The 20,893-nt window shown below is 36.9% G+C and overlaps 2 protein-coding genes across 3 annotated transcripts; both read right to left on the reverse strand.

Moving 5' to 3' along the window:
- Positions 1-2,155: 2,155 nt before the first annotated feature.
- On the reverse strand, positions 2,156-10,320 carry suox (sulfite oxidase). 2 transcript variants are annotated; one of them, XM_030135186.1, is made up of 5 exons: positions 10,217-10,320; positions 7,532-7,605; positions 7,131-7,293; positions 5,561-5,833; positions 2,156-4,280 (listed from the first exon to the last, which is right to left on the reverse strand). In XM_030135186.1, exons 2-5 carry the CDS (start codon positions 7,591-7,593, stop codon positions 3,057-3,059), a joined length of 1,722 nt encoding a protein of 573 aa, XP_029991046.1. In that variant the 5' UTR covers positions 7,594-7,605; positions 10,217-10,320; the 3' UTR covers positions 2,156-3,056. The 2 variants fall into 2 exon arrangements, with proteins under 2 accessions (XP_029991046.1, XP_029991047.1); XM_030135187.1 differs by lacking the exon at positions 10,217-10,320 and adding an exon at positions 7,839-7,902.
- A 5,102-nt stretch (positions 10,321-15,422) lies between these two features.
- On the reverse strand, positions 15,423-20,549 carry mcrs1 (microspherule protein 1). Its single transcript, XM_030135339.1, has 14 exons — positions 20,413-20,549; positions 19,203-19,357; positions 18,936-19,074; positions 18,674-18,838; positions 18,431-18,540; positions 18,207-18,315; positions 17,770-17,908; positions 17,493-17,568; positions 17,350-17,378; positions 16,968-17,060; positions 16,338-16,420; positions 16,169-16,256; positions 15,956-16,083; positions 15,423-15,857 (listed from the first exon to the last, which is right to left on the reverse strand). The coding sequence occupies exons 2-14, from the start codon at positions 19,355-19,357 to the stop codon at positions 15,771-15,773; spliced, it is 1,401 nt and encodes a 466-aa protein (XP_029991199.1). The 5' UTR covers positions 20,413-20,549; the 3' UTR covers positions 15,423-15,770.
- Between the last annotated feature and the right edge of the window lie 344 nt (positions 20,550-20,893).

The raw sequence follows: 20,893 nt of genomic DNA on the forward strand, positions 1-20,893 counted from the left end.
ACAATGCATTTGTGGAAAGAAAATAAAAAAAATTATCCTCTGTATTTTGCTTTTTTTTATTAGTCAATATCTGACATTTTCCTTTATTTAATTTACTGATCATATGGGTGTTCATAAAAGCTCAGACTAAAGCTGAGGGTTATTATATCAGAAATAGAGAAAACTGATGAAAAAATGACTTTATCAGCAAATATATAAATACTAAGTGTCTCAATCAACTGCCATTTATCAAACTGCACTGGTTTTACTGGTGAATCAATGTTGTAGAAGATGACACAAATGGGTTAAACACAAACGCTGCAGATACTTCAGCTAACATGATGCCTCATCTGTATCTCTGTAACTTCCCTCCCTTTTTTTCTTTGTTTTCTATTTCCTGCCAGCTGCAGCATCCTTTTTGTTGTCAGGAAACCACATGAGTCAGTTTATATCCTGTTTCCATATTAAGGACTCACTATGTAAAATTAACATTTCTGTAAATTTCCACACAAGATTGTAATAATGTTATGACTCAAACAAAAAAGCTCAGCAGTTTTTCCTTTGTAATGCATTTAGGACTTAAAAGGATACAACCCAAGAAAACAGTAATACAATTATATTAATAACACACTGAAGGAATGCTTATTTTCTGCATAAATAATCACATTTTAAAATATACTTTAACCCTCAAAACCCTAAACAGCCACTGGTGATCAAAAGCATCTACTGATTTAGTGTTTTAAAACTTTTGAACCATTAATTCAGTGTTTTTCAACCTTGGGGTCGGGACCCCACATGGGGTCGCCTGGAATTCAAATGGGGTCGCCTGAAATTTCTAGTAATTAATAAAAAACATACTAATAAAAAGACAATCACAATCCATAAAAGACATGACAAACTGTGAAGCTGAAACTGAAGCACTGTGGTACTGTTTATCTGTCAAATGTTCATTGTGGTCAGTTTCAGATGCTGCAGCTCTTTCATAATTCATAGTTTGGGTTCTTGTTTGTTCAGTATTAATTGTCATCCTTGTAAATACAAGCTGGACTGACTGTACATATCCTGACCAAGGAAAATCAAATTCTCCCTTTGTGCAGTAATCTACACCTGGCTTTTCTGCCTCAGTCCACAATAATATACATTATATAGACTAAATGTCCTCCAAAATTAATGCTTATTTGCAACATAGTATAGCAAACTATTACATGATCAAAAACAAATTAATTTTAACAAAAAGAAAAGTCTCAGTTATGAATGTCTGGGGTGGGCAGAAATTTGTGATTTTAAAATGGGGTCACGAGCTAAAAAAGGTTGGGAACCACTGCATTAATCCTATCAATACATTGCAGTTTCTCAACTTTTTAACAGCATCAAATGTATCTTATTTTGGATGTTCAGAGGCTCCATAATGAACATGAAAACACCATCACCTTCTGCAACATCGATTCATCAGTGGTTTTTGACACTTCTTTAAGTTCAGTTAACGATATATTTGGCAGAAAGTCACTTGTTCTTCAGTGTGTTCTGTTGAATATAATAAACTTTGAATTATCTCTGTAAACTGAATATAGGGAAATACCTGATATAAAACATAGAGCGCAGAGAATAATTTAAAAGTAAATGGTATTAATTCATTTAAGAAAAGCTAAATTCAAAGAAAACTTAATTTTGATGTTACTACAAAAATATGTCCAGGTCTTTAAGGGTAAATACTATAAGAATCTTCCTAAATAAATTACTCCATGCTGATGTTCACCACTGCTTTAGGAAAGGGAGAAGTTTAGAAAATCACATTCTACATTCAGCATCAAAACATCTAATGTTAGACTCATGTAAATACTTAGCTTATTTGTCCTTCATCCTGTAAATGTTAATGTTGTGTGCTTGGTTTGAGTGATCAGTGAAAACAGTGTGTGACTTAAAATAAGCAGTAGATTTTTTTTTTTTTTACAAGTTTGTTAAACTCATGTTTCACCTTTATCATACGAACACTGTTCAGTATAGACCAGGTTAATCCTGCAATACATCTATGTCCTTAGTCAACATGAACTAAAGCATCTGTGTAGTACTTCAAAGTGGAGTAACACCAAATACTAGGATGTCATTGTTAGAAACAGTCCACAAATTAGAACCAGAGATGCGTAAATATTTTCATACTACACACAAGTGACTCAAGTTCAGTGTAAAATTATAGTTCTTTATTCATCCTTTTTAACAATATTGTGCATTTTACATAATAGAAAGAGTAATCCACGAGCTGATAACAAGGCAGGCATTCAGCAGCTTTAACAGATTTGTCTTGTAAACAGCCTATACTTGTGTTGGAAGAGAATGAGAAAGAACTCAAAGTTTTTTGTCAGTTTTCTTCAAAGCATCCAGGTCTGTTTTTTATCTCAGAAATGTCTCCCTGTCCAGACACTCATATTTGTCAAAACACAAAGACATGTGGTAGACATCAGACATCTGTAGCCTCACTGGGCATGCATGCTCCTAAGTTAACTTGTCCTAGAGCTCCACAGCAGCAGAGTTTTTACACTCCCATAAAGTTATTATTTTAACATCCTCGTACTGCAAATAAAAGAACATTTACTGTTTTCAATGTCAAGTTGCTTCAGTTCTCATAACCTCCAGTTATCGCTGAGGTACATTCTCCAAACTTACCACTCTTTAATCCTTCATTTCTATTATACTACTTAAAATTATACTTTTCAATAACTCATGATAAGTATTAATCATAAACCACAAATTCAACCCTTACATACTCATATAAGGGTTGTTGCTACCGATTAGAAAAATAAGCATTTTTTCCTACAAATGACAAGAATTCAGAATGAACTGAATGTTTTTAAGACTACAGTGTGAGTGACTCACCACTGGACAAACTGGACATGTTTTGGTCATTTGCAGCCTTCATCAGTCTTTGTTGTAGATTCAAAGCTCTAAAAATTGTACATATACACTGCATATAAACGTCAACATTGTGCATCAAATATGTTGTGAACTTTTCTTCTCTGTTTTCCCACTGCAGAAAAGTGTCAGAATATGAACAAACGTTTCAAATGTCTGTATTTTACAGTCTATTCGTCACTCTCGTCCTCTCTGATCTGCACCTTAACTCGGTGCCAGGCGTTACTCAACACGCCCCTCAGATTCCAGATGGGAGGAACTGTGTCTGGTTGCATGTTGTAACTGTTGTCAACTGCCTTGCACACGATCTCCAGCTCCTGAGTCTCGGGTGGAAGAGGAGCCGTTACCTCCCACAGCTTCCAGGCCCAGGCTCGTCCCGGTGCAGGTGAAGGCTCTGGAGCTTGTCCCTTGTCACTGCTTCTCAGCTGGGCCACATGCCACGTGTTCCCTCCGTCCAGAGACACATCGACGCGTACCACCTCCCTGCCTCCGCCGCTCCAGGCGTAGCCCTTCACGGTCAGCTCTTCGTCGCTGCGGTCCACCACAGCCCCGTCTGCTGGGGTGGTGATAGCGGACTGGATGGGCAGCTCCTGGATAGCTGGGGCAGACTTGAAGTCCACCGTGTCCCAGTCGGTCGCCGGAGAGAAGCCCTTGTAGTCGTTCTGCTGCCAGTGACTGTTGCTTTCCTCTGTGCTCACAACAATCTTACCCAGCCACTTCACATTTCGCGCACCCACTGTTCCTGGGACTACCACACGGACAGGAAACCCATGGTCCGCAGGAAGATCCTCACCGTTCATCTCGTAAGCCAGGAGTACATCACCGTCCTCACTCACTGCTTTGTTAATGGGGATAGACGCGCCATAGGTCGTCCCCGTCACGTCTTTGTCCAGTCCTTCAAACTGGACATGGCGAGCCCACTGCGCCACATCTGGTCTGTAACCAGCAGCCAGCAGCACATCCCTGAGGCTGGCTCCGCCCCATGTGGCGTTACTGATGGCAGCGATGCCCCAGTTCAGGCCTTTGACCAGCTTCACTTTGTTCATCTCAGAGCGGCGGTTGCCTGCACACTGCAGTGTGGCAGTGACTGTGCGTTTTGGAAATCGAGTCTTCAAGTCTTCCAAGGACAGTGTGAGAACCCCTCCGGGTAACCCCTCCACCTGTAGCCGATATGAGGCCGGGTCCACCTGTGGAACGGGCAGGTGGTTTCTTTTGAAGAAGAAAGCAGAGGGGGTTATGTAGCTCTCTGAGAGGATTTCAGGTGGAGGTTCTGCATTGAAGGGCTTCAGGTTGTTGATACGCAGGACAGGATGCCGCTCAGGATCTGAAGAGTAGGGGTCAGATGATTTAACGTCCTGCTGCTTCTTCTGGTCTTCTGCACTCAGCTCACCAACCTTGTAGAAACCACAGGTCCAAGTTTTATTAGAAAATATGGTCAAAATGAATGGTCTGGCATTTGGGTTCGTGTGATTTAAACAAGTTAAGGTCATTATGAGTCCAATTTGACACATGATTCAAAAAAATAACTATTATCAAAAATATGAAAGAAAATCAGAATCCCAGACTTAATATCAAATGCCCATCCAACACAAATTTTCATCAGCCAGACCTTGTTGAAGACTCATTCAAGTGAAAACTCGAGTTATTTCTTGTAGATGTGACACCACTTCAGATCACACACCACATCATGACACGCTAGCTGGGTGTGTCTCAATAATTCTGACCACGCTGCACAGTTTGCATCAGTGGTAATTGATTCCATGTAGTTTTGTTTTGCTCCAGTATGAATGAGGTTTCCCAAATTTAATTTAAAAGTGAGAGCGAAATTAATGCAACTTCATATGTGAACAGTATGACATGATGAGTAATCCTCATATGTACATGTTAGCTCTGCTGCTTGTCTTTTTACTCCATGTAAGATGGTTTCAAGGTAGATTCGTTCATTTTTACATGCTGTATTCAGTCTAGGGACAACAGAAAAATGTCCCTTTTAACAAATAAATGATCCATGTTTTACGGTTAACATCATCATCATCATTTACGGTCAATCTTAATATCAATACAATGTACTCTAATGCTGCATTTAAAAGTTAACTTTATGAAAGTAACTTATCGTCAAATTATTTTAAAACCGTTTTAAGGCAATTTGAGGCCCTAAAATTCACATTATTGGATTTTAGCCTTTTTATGGATGCAAGGAAACCCTGAATGTGTCATCAGTGATCAAATGAAAACAGGCTACATATATTACAGCAACATCACAGGATCAGTGTTTCTAATGTAATGGTAATAATGTACAAAGCAGTTGCAGTTTCTTGTAGATTCAGAGAGGTTTAAGCTGTGAATATATACACGAGTGTACTGATTCTGCCATTTGATGATCACAGCCACTTCTTGTCTGTGTTGTACAAAGGACGCCGTGTTTGACTGAAATTGTTCCAGCCACATCCCCAGTGAACATCTGTTAAAGAGTGAAACCGTTTTTGTCTGCGGGACAGTGTTTACATTTAGTTTATATTTTGTGGGTTTACATTATAGTGGATGGGTGGTTTTAGTAGATAATTTGTTTGTTTTGTTTTAGGTTGGTTTAAAGTCCACCCTTAGCACCTGATACCATGTGATATAAGTGGAGCTCTTCAAACTACTGAAATGATTAAAAGAAATAATAACATACCTTATATTCTGAGAGGATTTCCAGCACATGTTCCTGGTTGTGTACAGCATACAACGCCCAAAACGGTTCAAGGGCTCCACCTGCCGCTAGTAAGATTTTAGTTCCACCAGGGTGCATGGCCACAAAGTCAGTAATGTCATAGACGCCACCTTTGTAAGTGACCCAAATGCCGTCTTCTGGAGAACGGTGTTTAGCAACATCTTCTTGGCTGAAAATAGGAAGAGTGGAAGTTTTTTCCAGAGTCTGTACTCTGTTGTTGTCTGCCTTCTCAGCCTGTGAAGGAGAGGTGAAAAGAAATCAGAAAACAAGACAGAGGAAGGAGAGTGTTTATTCATTTTACAACAGTATGCACCTGGAAGTCTCTGAACTCGCCTTTTATGTTGTTGGGTTTTTTTCAACTTTTTTTTCCAGACACTCTGTAGCATCACTGTTTTAACCAACCACACATTAATATAGAAAAGCTCTCCACCTGTTTGGAAAGGTTTAATGTTTTCCCACTATAAATGGATATATAAACACACTTTGCAGCATTTGTCATCTCAGGATAAAACTAAAGAAGTGTTTCTCTGGCACCCACACTTAAAAAAAATTACATTATAAATATATTATGCAATATGTACTATACCTAATTCAATCGGAATGGGATGGCCAATTGGAATAAATTGCTGTCACACCAGAACGCCCAGTAATCACATGTAAAACAGACAAATCTTTGCGAATACAATTACAGGCATCATGCACTGATGAATCTAAGTAGAGGTGACAACTTGAAGAATCTTAAAACTTCATACATAAATCTATGTAATGTAAATATATATAATTATTTCTGTCAGGAGATACATGTAGAAGCATTTAACTCTTCGTAAATCTGTACAAAAAATACTGCAAATATTTCTATACAAACAGAGATTTCTGTAAGTTAAAACGGTCAGATCTGTTAAAGACTAAAGATCTGTACTTAAATATCACACATGTATCATAGCATTGTTACATATTTTAATCTGCCCATCGGTAACACAAAAAACAAACAGGCCCATGACCCATCTGGGGTCCTGACCCTAGGTTTGGGAAAGGTGGGACTAGAAAACCACAAGAATTTTAAAATGAATAAATCACTTTTTGAGTTTAGTATTTGAGGTAATCTTTATAGTTCATAACAAAATGTCAATGTCGTAATTCGTCCCACTCTCTCAGGATATTAAGTCTGATTACTTCAGTGTGACTGCTTGTGGAATCACACCAAGGAGGAAAACGTTTTAAACCAGACTGTGACGGGTTATTGTCCTCCCTGTAACATCACCATAAAAAGGTTGTAACTTAAAGCAAGTTGCCTTTAAAAATAAACCTAAATATAGTCCTGAAGTATTCAAAAATGTTCATTTCATTTAGTAAAAACAAGAGATTTTGTTCGTCATGAGACACCAGAATTCAAGCCAAAAGAAGTTTATGGCCTTGGATAGTTCTTTGTTTTTTAACCACACTGCATATTTTATGGTGACATAATTTGGCCTTGGCACAACATCCCCCCATTAAACACTGGCAGGTTTTCCATGTTTTAGCTAGTCCTAACCTTGTGATGGTGGATGCCATAAGCCAAAACAGCCCCTGTCCCGGCCAGAAGTCCTGCCACAGCATGTCTCCAACTGCGACCGTGGGCGCGATGGTACTGGTCATCACTGCTGCTGCTCCAGAGGCGAACTGCACATGACGCCACTGCAGGAGTTACTTGAGACCTTTGTAAAGACCACAGAAATAACACATGATGTCAATTAAAAGTATGAATTGATATACAAAACATTTTTGCTTTGTGTGTCAAAATGCAAGAACAACTCCAAAACAAATTTATTTTTACGATTTAACAACCTTTCATTAAAGTGAGACCTTTGACCAGGTGGAGCTTTGAGGCCAGTTAGTCAGCTAAAGCACATAAAAATGGCACAGTGACAGATTGTTGAGTTACAGCTCTCGTACCTCTGTGTGTTACTGAGAGGGCTCAGTCGAGTCAGTCTCGGGCAGCATCTCAGAAGCAGCATTTCATTAGTGCTCTATGGAGAAAAGACATGAAAAGTCACCGACTGTCCTTAAGAATGAACTTTTAACACAATATCAACTTAAAAATACACACAGTTAAATGGAAATATGTTCTTACAGCAAACAGATTTAGGTGCTGACATGTCATTTCCATTCAGAAGACAGAATGAAAAAAATGGATTAGAGTGTTATGCAATCTAGTATAATTATCATACTGTTAAGCTTTAGTGCAAATCAACAGAATTACCTCTGGCTCTATCTCCGTTATGTGATCACTCTTGGTCTGTCTGTCAATCTGTTTTCACAATTACGGAATAAAAAAATCACTGTAGGTTATCATGATCTGTTGAGGAGGGGAGGAACTTCTTACACTCTAAAGCACATCCATATAAAGGGGAGGAGGCTCAATTAAAGACAAACTGCTCATTTTCGATATTTTAAAAACTATGGAGATAGTGAACACTTTTAAAACCTGAAACTATTGGTTATTCATAGATAGATTTTAATGTTCACTCTGATGCTCCATGTCAAAAAGTGAATGAATGTATCTGAAAAACATACAGAATGTTATTTCTGTTATTTCGAAGTGATCTAAGCTGCTCTGTAAAAGAGTGGTGACACACCATGAACTATGATCCTGTTCCATTTGGTGTAGTTTCAGCTCCACTACACTGACCAGAGTTTAATGAGTAGTTACTATCTGGAACTTTTTCTATAAAGGTGTTTGCACCTTTACTTATAAACAATTTTCAGTCACACAACATTAATTTGTTCTAGAAATAAACCATGCCAGAATCAATTACCTCAAAATTGATTTACTGCCATTCAGTGAATCATATTTCTGTCAAATCTTTTGGCCAATCAGCTGTATTATCAGGGGGAGTGATCAGATATTTCCCATAATGCACTGAACTTTTAAAGCTTCATGAGAGTAACTACAAGATCTGGCTACAAAAACTGAATGACGCTGGGATTGACTCTGAATCTGACTAGCATGCATTGTGTTGGTGATTGAATCAACCAAGCATCTAGTTTCTCAAGAATGAATTGTCCATCATTTAAAAGGCCTTTTAAACATATGTTGTGTGGTGAGACAATAACAGTCACAAGTTTAACATAGAATAATTTGTGCATGATTTTGTAGATTAGAATAGGTACAGTCTTGACATTTTTTTCCCTCACATCTCACCATAACACATTTTCTCAGTCAGTGTGAGTTTGTTTTAAACTGCAGCAGAACCTTTAAACCCGTCTCCTCCTACTTCTGTGTCCAACCAGTTACTTCAGTGTTCATAACAAGCCAACCAGGTCAGGGGGAGTGGGCAGAGAAGAGGATGAAGAGGAGGAGCAGGGCCGGGCCGGGCCACATTTTAGACCCAGCCTCTGTTTACTACAAATGTTACCAGACCTGTGTGTGTTTTATAATGATTAACAATCACGGTTTGTCTTCCCTTATAAAAATTTTGTCTTTCTTATTGAAGAATCCAACAGCGATGCTACTTGCATAGCTTAAACAATGTTTTACCTCGATGTCACTCATAAAAGATCAGATAACACGAGGGCTTTTGCTTTATCTAACACTAACACCTGTCTTATCAGTGTAGACAACACCATTATTATTAACTGAAGATTAGTAGGTTATCTTCAACAGCTACTACTTTCTACTGTAATACTGACCATACATATAGAAAATTATCTGCTCCTTCTACTTATACTGAAGCTATCTTCGTTTACAGAGAGATACTTAAGATGAAGTAATTATTAAGTACAGCTGAAGAGCCAAAACAAGATCCTGAACTTATGTTTCCATATTACAAACTATGCAGGAAGTCTTAATTTACTTATGAGTCTTACTTAAACACCAGTAATAATACTGAGGTCACCTGATTTATTGGAAGTGTCTTACACAAAATGACTTTTTTTTTTTTGTTTGTTTTACACTGACCTGTTAAGTTTCTCTGACCTCACATATACTTTCACCTTTCATCTAATTATCCACATTATATTTTAACTGGAGTTATTAAAATTGCTCTATAAAATGCTGGGTAATAAAATAAGCTGACTGATCACCTAGGCGTGATGGTATATGTAGTTAGTTGATGTTAAAACGCCATTAGCAATACACCGTTCGTCTTTGTGAACTGACATCTAAATCTAATAGGTCATATTGTATGGTTATGGTTTGTATATTTACATAAAGAGGTGAAATAATGTGGAAAATGTATGTTCAACCTTGAATAACCTGTGGAGTTCAGACCACTTTAAAAGAGAAATTTATGTGTCATGAGCTAATTTTCTTTACACATCTTTTAGCTAACATCTAACTAATGACAACACATGAATTTAACTTCGTTCAGTTACATTTGGGTACATCAGCCTGATAAAATCCAGCCACAGACAAGGTAAAACTCAGCTAACTAACTAGACCTGACTAACTGCCCAATGTACACAGCTCTTCATCATCCTCATCATCATGCTAACTTGCTAACACCCAAGTTAGCCGGCTTTCACCCGCTGCCCTGTTTCCATTCAACAGCCCTTTAATATGAGCACAAACGCACGTGGGCAGTAATTTGGCTGATTTATTAAAGTTTTTTTCTTTTAAAACAAATCCACTCTACTCACTTATATTGTGTCAGACGGCTGCTTGCTTCCAGGTGGTCTCCACGATGAACCGCCGGCACAACCCAGAACACCTCTGAGACGTTCACGGACCGTGGGACGTTCAGTACAGCCTGTAAAGACAGGCCAGACTAGCAGAAATACTCAACTGCAATTTCTCATAACACTATAAAATAGACCTCATTCTTTGGGAGGGTAGCAACGGCTATAATTTGCTTAGAGGTCAAATTTATGTCTTTGTGCATAAGAAATCAATATAAGTGAAGCCTCAAAGGAACTTTGTGTTGGTAAATGCAAGTTATGCAAATTTACAGGATTTCAGTTCTGTTTCAACATGTTGATGGTCATATGAACTATGTTTTCAGGTCAAAAATGTCCAATTTCATCACAATTAATGCTAGATTTTCATGTCACAAATGGCCAGGTTATATTTGAACTGAATTTACCTGAAAAAAAAAAAAAAAAAAAATCTATTCTTTTAGATTCCCCAATTTTTCTTACAAGATTATATACTACACAATATCACATGTTTTATTTTTACAGGTTGCAATGTGGAGTATGGTGCTGATCCATCATGCTTATGTTACGCCAATACATACATTAAGAATGTCACACATTACTTTTTAAATCAACAGTTTTCTAATGATAAGCATTTTTATAAAGAAATAACAATTCTATATAGTTATTTACTCTTTAGTTTGATGATAAACTATACAATAAATAATTATGATCCTAGTTTTTGCACAGAGATCATTTGTGGAAACGGTGACATGGCTGCCGAACATCAGTATGATGGGATCTGTAACAACCATGTCACATCCGTCCACTGCCACATTTTGTGTTTTTGTGTCAGCTGTTATTGTTTTAGATCCACAATACTAACATTTATGAATAAGAGGAGAATTAGCGATAGTAAGTATATAAGTTTATTACTAATAAAGTACTGGTACTGACCAGATCATCATGGGTAATGTCACGTCCGTCCAGCAGCAAAAGTTTTCACATACATGTGCTATTCAAAAGTCAATATTTCTGAAAATAGAGCTTCCACTGTTAAATAATATCAGTAGTCTGTGCACAAATGTATTAGCATTATTTCAACACAGTTCTATGCATTTCTTCCAACTTTTTTTTTTTTTGGACAAAAATGGCCACTCATTTGACCCCCTAAGTAAATTTTAGCCGAGCAACTGAAAATGTGTCTCATAAAATAAAAAGTAGTATATATTTAAGATTGTGTAATTACTGAATATAACAGCAATCACAAAATAACTCAAACATTGTTGGTTATTTATAAGGGAGGGACATGTTTGAGCTCAGATTCTTAGCCAAAATCCCAAATTAGAGACTGCAAGGATTCTTGATGATAAGTACTTGAAGAGGGTGAATAATTGAACAGTAACATAAAAACACAGCACTGTTACTGCCACTGTAACTTAAACAGTAAACATTAAGATTGAGCTATCATTACAAAACCACAATGAAATATTTACCAATTAGAAAGAGTTGCCAGTGTCTTGTTACACAAATGCAGGTCAAAAGTGCTCATAGGTCACATGTCAAAGGACTAACTCGATTATATGGACTAATGTATATCTATCTATCTATCTATCTATCTATCTATCTATCTATCTATCTATCTATCTATCTATCTATCTATCTATCTATCTATCTATCTATCTATCTATCTATCTATCTATCTATCTATCTATCTATCTATCTATCTATCTATCTATCTATCTATCTATCTATCTATCTGTCTGTCTGTCTGTCTGTCTGTCTGTCTGTCTGTCTGTCTGTCTGTCTGTCTGTCTGTCTGTCTGTCTGTCTATCTATCTATCTATCTATCTATCTATCTATCTATCTATCTATCTATCTATCTATATACATATGTACCTCAGTATTTTTCAAGGTCCTTCAGCAGAATAATCCAGACATGCTTCAGTATAGTCCACTGCTTTTTTTATGATCCCTGTCCCTGGTAAATCAGCTCTTTTGCACTGCACACCCTGAGAACACCTGAATTTACAAGGCAAACAGTAAAGTGACTGAGAAATACCATGCAAAAGCACATACTGTTGCCAATAGATAAGAGAGTACAGTAGTGGCTTTCTATAAAATGGACAAACCTTCCACCAACAGTGTACTGAGAGAGTTTCAGATTATATGATTACATGATGATTTCACATACAGGTGACCTGAGCTGCACTAATATAAGGAAGATAATAACACAAACAATTATATATAAAATACAACAGATGTCACAAATATTTGCACAGGAAAGAAGACTCTAATAGTATGGCCCAGAACAGGGAAATAAATAAAATGAAAGACACACAGTGTTTAGGGTGTGTTTTTATATCATTGCTTGTTAACAGTGATCACTGAGGAAGTCTTTATCAGTTTATTACTCCATGGTGTTTCGGCAACATGGACAGGTACACAAAGACATATAATTCTACTGTAATATAAATATACCAAAGCAACAGTATTATCATAAATAATTTCTTTTGAGACATTATCAGCACACAAAAGAGGGGCAATGATTAAGTTCTAGGTGTTGAAAACATACAAGTACTGCTAAATACAAAAATGTACACAACGCTACTGTAATCACTGAATAATTTTACAGTTAAACTTTGAATAAATGAGATTCAGAGAACATGTGATTGAAAAGTGTGATCAGCATCCTTCCATCAACTGGACTGATTTTTGTTGTTAGTGTCTGCTGCATTTATATACATTTTAATTTTCATAATATCCACTTGCAGTCTTTTTTTCTGTGTTAAGTCAGTCTGCCCAGATCTGGTTATATAACAGTTTTGATCCTCGCAGACAAAAAGAACATTTTCTCTGCCAGTCATTAATGAAGTACTACGCACAGGTAAGGAAAAGTTTCATAAGTAAGAACAAAAACCAGTCCAGTTGAACTAGGAAAACAAATGAAGAAAGAATAAACAAAGACCTGGGCAAATGATAACTCACACAGACATTTTGTTATCAACAGACTAAAAACAGTGTTGTTTAAGAAAATTAAGATCATGTTTTTTTTGTAAATTGTCACTTCATGTCCATGTGTTTTGAGATATTTTGTACCTTTATTCCTGCCTCCTTATTTATTTTGTCAGTCCAACCTGATCACATTTTAAAGGAAATACAGCAGTTATTTATTGATGGTAACCTGTTATACAAACTACAATTACATCTAAAATCTACAGTGTGGGAAATACGTCATACATGCAATATGTCACAACTTCCCAAATGTTTTTATATTCAGTTAATGAGAATCAGCTATGACCTGTGTATATATTATTCTAGCTTTATCACCAACACTAATTCACATGTGATTCCAAAATAAACTGACATTAAACTGAAAGCTTTCGTGGCTCTGTTAGTTCCTTTCTTTCTTTCAGTGCTGTGTTGTAAGGCACCGTCTGCTGAAATTCTACCCTGGAATATTTAAGACAGATAAATATTACAACAGTATGTCTGGATTTGGGTAGTGTTGTGTAAAATGTGGTTTTTCCCCCCTGTTTAAACTCACCATGTTTGAGGAACCCAGTCAAAACAAGACTTAAGGCAAAGACTAAGCACAAGTTTCTATAGTAACAAGTGATTCACTGCACGTTCTGTCAGTGTTTTGATGAGATTTTCTCCAAACACCTTTTGTTTTCATCATTGAAACTGAACTAAATTAACGTGTGTTTTTTGTCAGTTTTTTTTGTTGAATAGCAGACCATAAAACATAGAAGCTGTTATAGTTGTTGAATGTGTCAACAGCTACAGGTCAGTGAAGTACACTGTGTGAGTGGAGCAGAACATTCTGTTGCTCATGGAAACATTTCCCAGACAAAACACCTTCTCAAAGTGAGAAATATGGCACCGATTTGTCTTTACCACTTAAATGAGGACACGCCACACTCAAACATACACCTTAAATAAATATTTGAGCAATTTATGTGTGGCTTTATCCACAAGGGTGTAATCCTGTGGCAAATTATAACTTTAATGTTAGTGAAAATTAAGGTTTTTTGCATGAACTTAAAACAGATTTATGATTTCTTTTTTAAATTGTTAAATCCAAGTACAGTTCGAGCATTTGATAAAAATTTGGGTGCTATTTTGGGTGCAAACAGTGTAGTTCTTTAATGGATAAAGTGAAAAGGGATTTACATTTGTACAGGATTCCATATGATACATGTCTCTAAAGAATTTGTTGCTTTATGTACATACACATTAAAACAACCTGGAATAGTAACCTGTATTCTGTTACTGACAAACTCTTTTGCATAACCCACAGGTACATAATCACTACTGCACTAATGAATGCTAATTGCTTAGATTTTGCAACTGAGAAAGATTCGGTAACCTCAGTTGAAGAACAGTTGTAAAGGTTTGAGTAGCTCACATAATTCTGGAAATTTAAAAATCTTGCTGTTACAATGTTAACATGCATTTAAAAATAGTAATAGTTTGACTTTAGCTGATTTCTATTTAAAATTTCCACAAAATATTTAGAGATCTTCACTCTCATTACACCTCATAATATTAGTGTGTACTTAAAAGCCCGAGTCGAGAATATTTGTTCAGTTCTTAAGTACAGGGATTTTTTAAAAACATGTTACATGTTTTTGTCACCAGTTTCTGATTTCTGACAGATTAAATGCTCTAAATTAAGTGACGTATGTGACAAGTATTATTTAGTTCTTACATCTTCTTCATATTGTCCCTCTTAATCAAGTGGAACTTTTCAACAGTGGACTCAACACCTCTCCTGGTATTGTTTGCTTTTGGGGAAATATGATGAAATTGATGTATTCGGTTTTTGGTGTTCATTTTGATATGTCAATAACTACTTTGTATTTTAGCATTTCCCCAGAGGAATTATGTAAAAGTGATGTATATCTGTTTAGAATACTGCTAAAAAGCCACCACCAAATATTTGCCAAAAAAGGATCCTCTCTCATTCTCCTAGGTGATAAAAATTGTCAATCATATCCATTTAATGGAAACGATGACCTACAATTTCCATCTACAACACAAGGGTGTAAAGTATTGGAAAAAATAGGACTTGTTCATTCAATCTGTGGACAGTAAACAGTATGTAAATGTACCTGTGAGCATTTCTGTTGGTTCTGTATCTTATACTAAAACAAATAAAAAACAAAAATACAAAAAACAAAACAGTGGACTCAACTTAGAGACTTCAGACAGTTGTGTGTACAAGTTTAATATTTGAAAAACTTTGCTACAGAATGTACATACAATATGTTGAAAAACTGAATGAACAGTGTTCTACCAACAGACTGTCTACATTACAACATAGAAAATGTCCAAACAACAAGCAAAACCTGTTACTATTTTGCTGCAGAGTTTAACTGAATCCTCTTTATAACTCAGTCTTGGAGTCTTGGTTGCACTGCTGTGCTTTGTGAGAAAATCCTGGTAACAGTGTCTCTGTGGAGAAGAACTGACTGGACCTAGACTGCACTTCTGCCAGTTTCCCAGTGTGTTCAGTGCGTCCTGTTTGTCAGCTCCTGTGCTGATTGGCTCACATTCACTGCTGCGTCATCTTGGCCGCTTCAGCTTTTATTAGTGAGATGAGTTCCAGATTAATTAGAAAAACAAAGCGAAGACCTGCAATCTGCAACAACACAGAAAATTACATAAGAGACATTTGTCATTAATATTTAAAATCATCATGATTTATTTTTTTTATTTTATCTTTCACCCTGTACATACCTCAACCACTGAGTTGTTGTTCAGTTTCCACTTGTTTCCTGATAGAACTGGTCTGCCATCAATGTAGATAGGCCGTCTGCCCTCATTGGCAATGAAGAAATCTCCATTATTTTTTAGTTTAATAATACCTGCAACACAACAAAAACACCAGACATTAGTACTTAAACTATTTTAAACATGAGACATATAGCATGTTAGTCCAACTTAAATCACCTTGTTTCCTTGATATTTTCCAGGCCGGCCCCTCTAACGACAGATCTACATCTATCTGTTTGTCCTTTGTTGCCCTGCCCAGTGTAATCTGAGTGAGCATAAACAAAAGGCATTAGATAAGACCTGCTTCCTCATTGGAACCACAGTTTCTGAATAAATATTATGGTACCTCTCGTGATCTCATAAGATAGCGAACCATTCGTCCTCGTAACGCTGCCAAAGTCTGGTTGTCAAAGTCGGGCATGCTCATACCTGGAGAAACGCAGATACATGGTCATAAATGGACACCATCAGACTGGGTTTATCAGAACACAAACACAGGGTTCCTACAAGTTAAATTTAAGACTTTTTAAGACCTTTTTAAGACTACTTAGGACAGAATTTAATATCCATTTCACAGCCTATTTCATGACCATAAGTCAGCTTTCTTGAGCGGCACGTGCATGACTAACAGCTGCACGTGTGTTGGGCTGAATGTTCTGTGATCATTTCTCACCGGGGGCAACAAAGTTACCAATAATTGGTTCCTAATTTCAATATAAATTGTCAGGTTGGAACGGGTGGAACTGAGTAGACTAACATTACTTTGCAGCTTGGACATTTAACAGGCACATTTAAACACAATACAGCAAACAAGTTTATGGCAACATACCTTAAGACCTACCATATTAAATGTAATACCTTTTAAAAATTTTTTTAAAGGTATTAAATGCAGATTTGTAAATTCAAGACTTTTAAGACTTTTTAAGACCCCACAGGAACCCTGCAAACAGGACAAGCAAAAAGCTATGAAACATACCTGTGATATTGTCCACAAGAACTTGCCATCGTGGCAGCTCCTGCTCTAACTGTCTGATCTCCCTTTTCTGGTGACGATCAGAAATCATGAGCTCTGAAAAAGACCACTTAGATCAACTTAGAGCAAGAAAGCATGTGTGACATTATTAATTATCATTTAAGAATCCTAACTGTGTTAAGCAGAACATTTTAATAGGTTATATATACTACATAATCCCCTATTACTCATAAACAAAACAAAAAAAATCAAGTAAACTATAACAACAGCTTGCTCGCATCTTCCAGTAATAAAACAACTGAGCTTCACCCTCTGACCAGATACAAATAGATTCAAGTTCATTTTGTAATAGGTAAACTTTATTCAAATCATTATTTTAATTTACCATGTTCCAGCACTTCATCTCTGCTCTCCCTGTGTGATGGGATACATAAAAAACTGATTAGATTTTATGTGGAATGCTTAATTACATTGTCAACACTTATGAGCAACAAGAATGAGATGACTGCTGCCTTGGGAATGACTTACTTTAACTTTACATCATCAACCATCTGTTCAGCGTCAGAGAAGTTGAGGACTTGGTCACCTTTTGGGAGAGGCTGGACTGGAACGCAATTAACACCAACAATGCTATTAAATATAGAACAGTGACAGAAGATGCCATTCTGTTTTCTAGAGAGTGGTAGAGTAGTTTAGATTGGTATGTGTCATTATCTATACTGCACAACAGCTAATGTCCATTCATGACACCGTTTGAATTGGTAACTTCACAATACATGTAAACAACTGTAGAAACAAAACTCACCACTCTGGTCATCCAGTAGGTAGTACTGTTTTAACAGCTGCCAGTGCACTAGCAAACTTTTGGGTGTGCGGGATGGGTGAAAGACACTGGGGTGTTTGCTCAAGAGTTCCTGGAAAATGTCCAGTTTGGGCTGACTGGTCTGTTGAATGAGAAAATAATCGATCCCTTTGTGAATACATTACAAACCAGTCATATGTGTAAGTGACTGAAAGATTTTTCTCTACCTTAGGTCGTCTCAAAAACAGACAATTTCACACATTAGTTCTGCTCAGAATCATAATTAATGGATCGAAGTGATATCTTCCAAGACGTGTGCATCTCTGTGATTATTTCCTGCTCAGTGTTTCTGTCAGGCAGTGAACACCAAACAGAACTAATACATTTTTTGGTTATAACACTTAACTATCCTACATCATTCATATAGAAGTTTCACTTACTGAGCCAATCTTGGCCAGCAGTGCCTCTTCATTCTGACTGAAGAGAGCTTTACTTTGGATGGCTGCAATTGCCTCTGGGTGGAGCTGCCGCATGGCCTGCCACGCCAGCCTACACACAAACAACAAACACAAGTGTGTTAAGCCAGACAAAAAAGGTGCCAGAAAAAGGTGTAACATCACCTGGTGTTAGGGAAAGTCAAACTGGTTCCTGCTGGGAAGCTTACTTTGAGATGACAGGATCGTAGAGCAGAGCGTACCATCTCTCTTTAATTTCCCGCAAAGTGAAACGGCAGCTGAACTTGACCCCCAAATGAACAGAAGTAAGATCTGTGGTCTAGATGCAGATACAGGTTCACACACACAAATAAAGTAGGTTGAATATACAATCCTTACTAATATTTGAGAGTCATACACAAAGAAATTCACATTCACTCCTAAACAATGTTAGTGATGTTTTTACTACTCACCTGCAACACTGCATTGATGAGCAGCAAGTCGTCTGTAGGTTTCCATCGCCCCAGGTCTTTCGTTACATGTAGTGGCTGCTTACTCTTCTTTACTCTTTTGGTGATAGGTGCAGGGTTTATGACCATTGTGAGAGGTGGCGTGAGTGTGGCTCCTGATTTGGTAATCTGATTTTTTGAAAAAACAAAAGCATAAACATTACAGCATAAAATTTCCTGATAACAGGAAAGTACAGATCACTTTATAGCACTTTATAGTGTGTACCTTTTTTTTCTCACTAGATGAAGGTTCACTTCCTGAGCAGCGAACAGGTTCTATGACAGGAGGACCTTTTACTCTACTAGATGACTTTACTAAGCTGCTCTCCACCAGCTCATCATCAAACTTCTTCCTTTTTATTGACCTGAGGATATTATTAAGTCAAAATTTAAATATAACGCATAGTGAGCAGCTTTAATTGTCAACAGAATACAGTGACTCTGCAAGCACACAACTAAAAGAGCAATGCAGCATACAGAACATAAATCAAACCTGGAAGAGCTTCTGCGTTTGGGAACACCGCTGCCAAATGCCTGTGTTGCTGTCCGTTTCACATCTTTTACACCAAGTGTTTCCTCATCCTCTGACCGACTCTGAGCCCCAGCCACTGCCATTGGAGCACCAACCACAGGGTCACCTGCTTGCATCTGTTCATTTGTAAGATAAAGTACAGAATAATTTTTTTGAGTAGCTGACTACTGATACATAATGTCCTTCACTGACCACTATAGTTGATTATACCAAATTACTGTACTGCAGAGCTACATTTCGCAAGGACACTGGGAGAATCTTTGACAGTATTAAATGGATTAAAGAAAACCACAGGCTGTTTTTACTTGTATTACAGGTAGGTTCAAACCCATATTACTGTTTGATACAACATACAACTATTAATAACACAATAACATGAGAAACTAATCTAATCTAAAGATAAAGCCAATTACCTTGAAATACTGAATATTTTTATAACATGACACTTATTGTTACAAAGGATTTTAGGCCTTAGTAATCAGCGACAGCACTTTGTCAGTATTTTGTTGTTTTACATAATTTTACTCGGACATATTTTGATGTTGCACCAGCTACTAGCCGTAATCTTTTCAATCATCTGTCTAGATTTAATAAATGTCTCCAACCTTAGCAAATTGTTGTCATATTAGGATCAAGAGATAGTTTAAAGGCAAAAATATTTAGCTCAGTTAGCTTTAATTTCCAAAAATAAACAGCCTTAGATGATTTGTATGTTTTTAACAATTATCGATATCGACTAATATTTACCATTCTGGAGCTTGTGACCATACTCCCTGGCCCCAAATATGAATGGAGATATAACGTTAGAATCAGAACCTGTTGTTTGTCAAAACCGTTTTATTTTATTTTTGTCTTTGGGATAACAGTTCAGGGGCTAATCATATTAGCATTGCCTTTGTTTACATGTGATATAGCGCTAACATTGGTGGTAGCGCCTTCCTAGCAGCTTTAGGTGATATTAGATACACACATTAGATTTTAAAAACACGACGACATATTAAGATAGTGTTATATCACACATTTTTTGCGTTAGGAAGTATTAAAATTACCACCATAAGGTTACTGTTTGCTAGTTAGCACTAGCTTAGCTAGCACTAGCTAAAGCTACGTTCTCCCAGTACTACTAATAATGGTTAGTTAATTCATAATTTAGAGCACCTTTGTAACTCACCTTTCCTCGTTGGTCCCTACGTCTTGATACCCACTGTTATGTTTCGGGTTAAAATGGTCTGTTTTTATCCACATCCGTTTGTTAACTGTCATGAGTGATTTAGCAAGCTAGCTACATGGCTAACTGGCTATGGGTTTGAGTTAGAGAAACAACTAATATGCTGCATTAGCGCCCCCTTCTGGACTGGAGTGGGGACATACATTCCAGTTTTCAATTAAAATTTTACAGTTTTGCAAGACTATAGCAAACTGTGTAGCTTAAATAAACAAAATTAAAAAAATATAAAAAGTTACATTTCAAAATGTCCAAAAAAACAATAATATAGCGAATATTCTTTAAAGTCAAGCTCCATTCAGTAACAGCTGATACACAATCACTATTCAGCTCATGTTAAAAAAAAAAAAAAAAGGAAAATCTATAGAGTGGTTGCATAACTTAACTTTTTCCACACCTCTGGGAGCATGCTGGGGTGCAGTTTGTG

This window comes from Sphaeramia orbicularis, chromosome 5, assembly GCF_902148855.1.
Source record: "Sphaeramia orbicularis chromosome 5, fSphaOr1.1, whole genome shotgun sequence".
NCBI classification, from domain to species: domain Eukaryota; kingdom Metazoa; phylum Chordata; class Actinopteri; order Kurtiformes; family Apogonidae; genus Sphaeramia; species Sphaeramia orbicularis.

Excerpts from the sequence above, each read along its gene's own strand:
- suox (XM_030135186.1), bottom strand. The coding sequence starts at position 7,593 with ATGCTGCTTCTGAGATGCTGCCCGAGACTGACTCGACTGAGCCCTCTC. Across the intron at positions 7,294-7,531 it reads CCTCTCAGTAACACACAGAG|GTCTCAAGTAACTCCTGCAG; the intron begins GTACGAGAGCTG and ends GTCTTTACAAAG. Across the intron at positions 5,834-7,130 it reads ATGGCATCCACCATCACAAG|GCTGAGAAGGCAGACAACAA; the intron begins GTTAGGACTAGC and ends TCTCCTTCACAG.
- mcrs1 (XM_030135339.1), bottom strand. The coding sequence starts at position 19,357 with ATGCAAGCAGGTGACCCTGTGGTTGGTGCTCCAATGGCAGTGGCTGGG. Across the intron at positions 18,316-18,430 it reads TACGATCCTGTCATCTCAAA|GCTGGCGTGGCAGGCCATGC; the intron begins GTAAGCTTCCCA and ends GTTTGTGTGTAG. Across the intron at positions 15,858-15,955 it reads ACAACAACTCAGTGGTTGAG|ATTGCAGGTCTTCGCTTTGT; the intron begins GTATGTACAGGG and ends GTGTTGTTGCAG.